The sequence below is a fragment of the Monopterus albus genome, unplaced genomic scaffold (genome assembly GCF_001952655.1).
Source record: "Monopterus albus unplaced genomic scaffold, M_albus_1.0 scaffold289.1, whole genome shotgun sequence".
Lineage (NCBI taxonomy): Eukaryota > Metazoa > Chordata > Actinopteri > Synbranchiformes > Synbranchidae > Monopterus > Monopterus albus.
Genome location: NW_018128169.1, coordinates 160,110 through 169,019, shown reverse-complemented (window position 1 = coordinate 169,019; position 8,910 = coordinate 160,110). Strand labels below are relative to the sequence as shown.

At 38.9% G+C, this 8,910-nt stretch overlaps 1 protein-coding gene across 1 annotated transcript in view; it reads right to left on the bottom strand.

The window, feature by feature from the left end:
* Nucleotides 1-4,617: 4,617 nt before the first annotated feature.
* The window catches only part of fstl5 (follistatin-like 5), a 160,889-nt gene continuing 156,596 nt past the window's right edge, over nucleotides 4,618-8,910 (bottom strand). Inside the window, exon 16 of the mRNA XM_020622822.1 lies at nucleotides 4,618-5,493. Coding sequence (XP_020478478.1) covers nucleotides 4,785-5,493 — 709 coding nt within the window. The 3' untranslated portion in view covers nucleotides 4,618-4,784. The remainder of the gene's footprint in view (nucleotides 5,494-8,910) is intronic.

Here is an 8,910-nt window from a genome sequence, read left to right as displayed (position 1 = left end):
CCCTGAGAGAAAATCCATTTTCTAACAGCTACCATCCACCACTGCACAGGACACTGATTATTCTGCAGGCAGGGGAATGCAGCATGGGAACCTACCACTAGCACGAGGTGCAGCACCACCAGTGGCCTCAATCAGTCATCAGGTACCTCAGTATGGATGGAGCAGGGAAGCTGTACCGTTGGGAGGCCCCAGCAACATGATTAAGGAGGGTATAGTAGGATTATGCTGCTCACCTTTTGAATGGAGTAATAGAGAGGCAGAGTCTGGTACTAAATTCTCCTGATGGAGGTGAGTGTGTGGTGGGGAGGAGTCCGAGGCCCTCCCATGTGACCACAAAGATAAAGGAGTGTCAATAGATAACTGAGGAACTGCCAGGGCCTCGTTTCTGTTCGTACAGCTGTTTGATTAAAGCAGATTCAGTAAGGAAGGATATTAATATAAAGCACCAGCATGTGTGAATATAAATTGGGACCGGTGGGAGGTGGAATGCATTAGGGAGCGTTTATCAGGAGTGCAGGGGGCCACACAGTGATCATGAGAATGGTCTGCACACTGATGCGCTGAAGCTTCAGCTCTGCTGGTCCCTGGTGCACAACTGCAGGCGTGTCCACGGTAACAAAGTGCTTTCAAAGCCTGGCAGGGTCGCACATTTTTTCTGTAGCTGTAGATGAATCACGCTTCTGTAGTTTGTCTTCGTTAGTATTTTTTGTATATTAGTCTCCTCGACCTCCTGTGTGCTGACAGCGTGTCATGATATGTGGAATGTGTAAAACTTTGATTGTGTGGCTTTGAGTAAATGATTTTTGTAGCTTTGTTCTTTCTTCATCAACCACCACATTTCTGCATTGTTATACAGTTTACTATAGCAGAGCTAAAACACTGTCATCAAGAAATAGCACATTTAAAGAGTTACAGTAAGTGATGAAGTAACTTTTCAAGAAGAAATCCAAACGTTTTCTGGTTAGATTCTTTATTGTGAGTATTTTACTGGCTGTGATGTCTTCAATACTATAGTTTTATCAACTCAACAGTTTAAATGCCAAATATATTGTTTTCACTATTTCATCATATGACAAAGACGGCCAATATTCCGTAACCTATTAATTGTTACGGCTGTAATTATGCCTATTATAAAACAGAATACTAATTACTACATTTGCTGAAATCATTGGTCCATTAGCCAATCAATCAAATTAATCACCAGCAATTTAGATGTCATTTTTTAAGCAGCGTCAGTCCTCGTCCAGGTGGACACAGTGAGGAAGTAATTTGTAAATTACATTTCTTAATTAGCATATCTTCATTTCTATACTGCAGTGTCTTGTTTATCATCTGAGAAATACACTAATACTGACACAAATGCACTATAATAGAGGACAGTAACGCCCTGGATGATTTATTAATCTGGCTCTAATTTCCAGCAATTCCTGCTTCTCACATTGTTTCAGATGTGAGCATTTATTGCTTTTTCTCCATTTTTATATAATATACTTCCAGGCTCAACATCTAGGTTGAAGATATCACTTGACTGACTAATTGTGATCAGCACTTTAATTAGACTAATCAGAGAGTCTAAGAAATCTGCACACAAAAGAACCATTACTCTCAATGGTTCTAACAGAGCAATTTCACACATTGCATCAAATATTGTATACTGCAGTGTGTATCCAAAGCAGATACTGTATACCATAACTGAATCATACAATAAATACTACACACATGCTGAAAATAAGAGACCCCTTTCTGCTTTGTCATAGACGGGGTTGAATGCAGTAGGTTTTCATTATCGCTGCAAAAGACTTATCTTTGAAACCCATGTGGAGAGGTTCTTCCATCTGAACAACCCCTACTGTCAGATAAGTGCACAGCCACATGCAGTGTGGAGGCTCCTTTCATCCAAAACATGACAGAACCTGCAGCTATATACTTTTAAAAGAAGAATACACTCAGAGGATTTACAGGAAGACCGCCCCCCTCATTCCAATTTAGCCAAGACATGTGGGTAGTTACTTAACTATTGTGCTTCAAGTACAGTACAAGTTGGAGGTATTTGTGCTTGAGTACTTTTTTTTTGTTGTTCTTTATACTTTAGTACATTTTAGATGGACATAGTGTACTTTTACACCACTACAATTATTTTTTCACCAATAAAATGCCACTTAAATGTTAAAATCCACTAATGTAAAACAAAAATAATTTAGTGATCTGATAGGGTCCATCCTACACAATGAGTACTTTTGGGTTTTATACTTTTTGTATTTACACTTAGGTACTATTAGTTGTACTGTAGGTATTTTTACAGTATGACATTTCTCCTCTTCTCCATTTAAGTAAAGGACCTAAGCACTGTGGGCTGTGCCTTGGATAATTGTAGTAATCAATCAGCTGTTTGTACAATAACCATCGTTGTTTCCTCTGCACTGTTCCTGACTGTGATTTTGGCCAGTGGGAGTAAATGTAATTTAGCTTCACTTAAAGGTAGACTTCCTCACTTTGTTATGGTGCCTAACAGTTTTCTCAAATTTCAAAATTTGCTCCCAGCTCCCAGTTGAGTTTCTGAAAGTCAATATAGCTCAGCTTTAAAATTTAGAAATAAAATCATACAGGGAAATGTAGCTTCAACAGTGGTGGATATTTTGCATTTAGCCTTCAGGCAGTCACAAGTTGAATCATACCCATGTCAATCACATTTTCCAAAATGTCCGGAGTATCACAGACTTTCCTCCTCAAAGAAAATTGAAATGATTTGCTGGAAATGATTACACAAGTTATTCCTTTCTTGGTAATTCACTCAGATTTTCTTTCTATCACATATTTAGGTCTTACAGCTACTGTATATTTTCCTTTTTTTTTTTTTTACTAAATATCATATGTTCTGTTGCAAAGTAGATGCACCCAAAGTAGTGAGAGTTTTGACGTCGTTCTTTTAGCATCTTTTGTAGATGTATAATTGGCAACAGGCTGCTTTAGTGTCTACAGGAAACTTGTCAGTGTATGATTGCCTGTGTTAGCAGCAGCTACAGAAGAACTGGTTGTAATGAGGACAAGAGTCGATATGTTGTTTTTTGTAGTATAGTTTTTATTGTTGGATAAAATGACAGGCATGTTGTCTCTATATAAATAACAGTCACATGAAGGGAATGTACAGGACATGGCTATATGGAGGTGAAAGCAGTGTTTGTGATCACAATGTGCTTAAGTACAGGATGTTCATAATGACAGCTGTGTTTTCATTTCTTAAAAAGGAATATGCTGATTAATTGCAAGAAAGTGAGCAGAACCTGTGTAAATCTGTACTTTAACAGGAAAACTAAGAAACCAGTCAACTGCTATGTACAGAATATATAGAGAAAAGTCAGGTTTAAAGATAGGAAAGCAACATGTGACAGGGGAGAAAAACTGATCAAACTAAATTAAAACAAAGTATGACTAAAATCATCAGGAGAGAGAGAATGCCTATATATAATCTGTACACATCAGAAGTCCATACTACATTTGACACAGAGTTGGCCATTGTGATTCACAGAGTCATAAGAGTGCTGGGGTGAAAATGCATAGAAATGTGTCCAGCTAGGAAACGGTTTCATTGAGCCAGCTATGAATCTAGTGCAGGAGCATCCAGAAAGAGTTGTCACTCCTAGTCAAAGCTTGTCCTCAAAGACCCTCTACACAATACAGCCACAACTACCCCACTCCCCAGTGTGCTAGCTCATCATTACTTCACTACACCCACTAGAAACATGCTGTCAAACTGATCAGACAATGCATGTTCTTCACAGTTCATTCTATTATACTCTACAATGCTTTTTTTTTTTGGTCCAGGGATATTGAAGTTATGACAGAATTTTCTTCACACGCAAGTGCTCTACTGACTCCTTCCTAATGAACATTTGGAAATACTTAAATTTCACAACGTATAGTGTATAAAGCTGGTACAGTTAAACTAACATTACCACCGACTTTCATTGTTCTGCTTTGGACTATAAAGGAAAATAAAATATCATTGAAAGCCTCCCGATGCTGGTTAAAAATTCAGATTGAAGGTTACAGAGCGTACGGCCATAATGAACCACTCAGTCTCTCAGTCTCCACTTCAAACAGGATGGGATCACAGCAAGGGCTCGTTTTAATTAGACTGAGTCAGCTGCGTAGACAAGCAGTAGATTTGTGGGGAACCACACACACCACAAATGGAAGGGTCAAAGGAAGAGGTGTAGTCTGTCAAACTGGGAATAATTATGCTGATTCCTCTGATAGAAGGGAATTCTGCTTGAAGGCACAGGAAAGTTGGGACTGGGTCAACTTAAATTATAAGAGTTAATCTGGACATATACGATATAAATGAATCATTTTCTGCCAATTGACCTAAATATTAATTAGTTTTGTTCTGAGACTATCTACAGCTTTTCCACTGAATACAACAGACTGCGAATCATGATGCAAAGTTGCACGTAGTTCTTGATTCATACCAACTTTCCTGAAAAATGTTACCAGCAAGCAAGTTTTGTATGGACTTAAAAACCTCTCAGTGGAAAAAATATTTGACCTGGGCTTTAAGATGATAGTTATTCTTAAGTATACTCTTTCATTTGTATTTTCCCTTTTTTTTTTCTTTAAATCAGAATGGCAGTTGATCATCCAGTGGATTTATAAATGGTCAATTTGGTTTCTGAATCTGTGGGTTTTCACTCTTGTGCTCCCGCAAAATCAAAGAATCTGTAACAGAATTTAGTACAACAGTACTTTTGAGGAAAACAAAGCTCACCTGGGCTTGATCTAATGACCTAAGAATCCCCGACCCACAGCACCACGTTGCCTTTGAGGATATCAGTGATCTCACAGTTGAGCTTGTTGAGCCGTCCATCCAGGATGAAGAGGGACTCTCGGGACGGGGTTGTGAGGTACTGTCCGAAGAGTCCGCTGCCCACCATTACCCTGTTCTTACTGCTCCATGGCCATTCAAATGACTTGGTGGCCTCCTTCAAGCTCTTGATCATCTTGACTTTGCCGCTGCTCAGCTCGACAAACAAAGCGTCGGTCTGACGGCCAGAGCTGCCAAACACATTGTACTGGTGGACCTCTGTGAAGGAGCGCTGGAAGGCCAGATCAGACAGGTGGAGGTTGGTGTGGATGTCAAAGGGCTCCTGGATCTCTCCCCGCTCTGATATTGTCTGGATTCTCATCAGACCATCACCATCATCAACAGTGACCAAGTAATGACCATCTGGAGACACATAGGGTGTGCCGGTGACATCGTGGTTTTGTCCTACCACTCTGTCTGTCACACTGTCCAGGATGACCTGGGGCTGGGTGGTGCCAGTGGAGTCAGGCTTGCAGTTGACAAAATAGTAGCCGCCAAGATGGGTGTAGGCTACAGACTTGGGGGTGCAGTTATACTCTCGTAAACTGATGTTTTTCACATATGATGCCGTGTCCAGGTCGATCTTGTGGAGGACAGGTTCATTTTGATGAAGGATGAGGCCGAATCTGTAGAGTGTTTAGAGAAAAAGAATAAGATTCAATCAATATCACATTTTGTTTTCCCGTAAACCCCCAATTATGACATTTTTAGTGATGCCAGTGGCAGGGGTGGCATTGTCGGTTAGTCTGTCACTCCACCATTTTGTAAGCAGATGGCAATACAAATAGTTGCTGAGACATTTTAGACAGTTATGTTCCTGTAATTGTGTAGTGATATACTTTAAGGGCCACTATGACATTAACATTTTGTGGGATTTAGGGGAATATTTCAGTAACTATTGGATTCATTGTCATGAAATTTGATACAGCATATCACAGTGCTCAGAGGATGAAACTTAATGACTTCAGCAATCTCACGACTTTCACTTAGTGCCACCTGCAGACATTCATATTTTCTAGAAGATGTATCCTAATGATTTTGGTGATCCTCGGATTTTAAATGCCAGAGTGAGGTGGATATTTGCACTTTTAAGTGAAATGTCTTTGTCCTCCTCAGAATGAATTGTAATAACATCCATCTAGCCTGAGTCGATTTGTACTGGATAATTGTGAAAACTGCTGCACTGATGTAATTTTAAAACAGTTTCTTTTACAAAAATGGTCCATTAAAAACCATTTCAACAGCAAAATTCTGGAACCTTGTACATGTAGCATGAATACACTTTCCCCTCTTATAGAATTATAGAAGTATACTAGTGGGTATAATAGTTAATACAAAAGCCCAAAGAATCTATTAATGGCACGTAGCAGTTTAACAGCTGTAAGGCCTCAATTCAATGTGAATACCATCTGATTAATGCTGACAGGCACTTCAATCTTTCTTTCATTCATCATTTTTATGCCATTTTAACACAAATCTGTCTGTAGCTGTGAACTTAGAATAGTTGTTTGTTTGCTGTACGTAACCCATGGTCACCTCAGTAAAAGGAATAATTGATTCAGATTTTTTTAAGTAGCCCAGCAGGTGTTGTGGATAATTTGTGCGCACACACACACACAAAAAAAAAATCATAACATTGAACAATCTTTAACATATGTGTTAGGTTGGTTGATGAACTGTGAACTAAGCCAAATTTAAACCCTGGATTAGCTGCCTGCACTATTTTTTGAACTTGATTTCACCTAGAATGGTTGTCCTTTGATTTTTAGCAGCTGCTGGATTGGATGGATTTTACTGGCATAGCAGAAACTTTGGTCAGCTGCCTTGAGTTTGAGCAAATCTGTGATGGCTAGTGCAGTATTTACTAGTATTTGGAGTAGCATTTACTTTTGTGGCTACCTGTAGTCTTGACTCAGACTGGGTTGTGAGAAATGTAACTGAAATTCACTGCATTTTGTCATACATCTGTGGCTCTATAGTTTTGTCATGAAAGCAGAAAATCAAACTGCCCTTCCTCATTTCTGAGGATGCATCTTGTTTTAAAACTTGGAACTGTTAATGGACCAAACAGTTGGGGTTTTGTGTTTAAGTTCAGTGTGAGCATAGGGGGACAGAATAAAACCTGTTCAGGTAACACAACTATTCTAACTTAACAAGATGTTTTTTAACTTGACAAAGGGCCAAAATCTGAAGTATGGCCATGTATCTCCATTCAAGATTAAAACAAAAGTGCATCAAATTTTGTTCAGATTGTCCATGGCCTGTTTATTTTGCACTGCAATAACCATGGACTACACAGTATATGTATAGGACAAGAGAGCAAAGACAAAAGTATTGTAAGTAATATTGAAACAATATTAATATGTAGGACATATTTCAGTATCCATAGGCACCTCAGTGCCAAAACACAGCTGCTAACACTTTGGCCTCAGTTTATACTGATGCAGTAAGTTGGCTATTGAGTGTTAATGTTCATGCAGTGCAAAATGAACAATGACAGTTGTCAGACAATGGACAGTTTAATCCAAATGAGCTGCTCTGATTAATGTAGTTCCGATGCTGAATGGAGACGCACTTTTTGATCATTATTAACTCTGACATTCCTTAAACTTGTAAAGATTAAAGTTATGGTACAATAAATCATGAAAGACAAATATAGTTATGCGCATATAACTTATAAGGGTGAAGCTACTTAAAAAGCATCAACGAATAAGGTAACACATGCCCACTTCCAATAAAGCCTAAAGCCTCTCTGGCTGTGCAGGTCTTACCTTATACTTTAAATCATGCACACAAATCACATCACTTTTAGTGAAAGTCAACACTTTAGCCTCAGTTTATGTTACTTAATTTTTTTATTTGCAAATGCAGTTGTATTGTTTTCAGAACTTTAGGTTTGATAGAAATGTTTTTTTTTTTTTTTGCATAATATCATTTATTCAAAAAATACATTTGCCTCCACTGAAGAAAAGCAGAAATAACCTTGGCCAGGGTAAAGTTATTGTCTTAATGACTAACTTTCTGTCTACTAATTTAGTAGTTGAGAGACTGTAGGTCTTTGACTTTTATGTCACTGGGACGTGGGCTGCTAAAGTTGGCAGAATAAATTCAAAGGCAGCTTTCTGACACAGGCTAGGTCTTGATCCCACTATGTCCCACCTGTATTTAAACCTGCAACACCTTTTGCCGTTCTCATCCGCTAGGTGACAGACCTGACGAATTACAGACCAATATTACCACTGTGCCTGTCAAACACTGCTGAGATTGTTTTCTGTGCATTGTATGTAATACTGTTGAGACAATTCACAAATCCTTGGCAGCTAAAGGTCGATTTCTCTTGCAATAAGATGATTTTTTTCTGTATGATAAATTAATGATCAGACGGTGTTTGGCCTCGCTCTGATGTGAACACAGCTGGGTTACTTCGCTGGCAGACAGACTGCTCTCAGCCAAACTGACAGCTGCTGTTTGTCGTTTGTCCTAATGATTAATGCAATAATGATTCTCCCCTGTTTTGTAGAACAAGGTTATGAAGCTACTTTGGATTTTATTAACTTATCTTCATGTCAATATTTTCAGTGTAAAAATGACTGCTTCTGAACACTTAACCCCAAAATATTGTTTACGCTGCAGTTCAGTTAAAGCTCCTGAGGCAAAATTCACAAGCAGAGAGTAGAACAATGAATGCCGCACAGTTAAAAAAAAAAAAAAAATCTATAACAAAGCAATTCTTGTTCACCCATCCTCCAACGCAAAAACATCAAATCAACATCTCTTGCTCAGCTTGTTTTGCCAAATGGCAGTCTGTGCAATTATTAGAAATTTGTGAAAAATAGGTGCAGATAGCCTGAGCTGCAGGGTCCTGTAGATGTGAGCTAAATAAAAAATAATGGCTTTTTTTTTGCTGACATGCTGAGTTGCCTGACTGGAAGTCAATGGTCTTAATGAATGACAGCCCCCAGACGTCCCTGCTTGGTTTATGTAGCTGCTGAGGGGCTCCGCGGTCATTAAACAATGCCCGGAAGTTGCTGAATCTAAGTCTGCTGTTC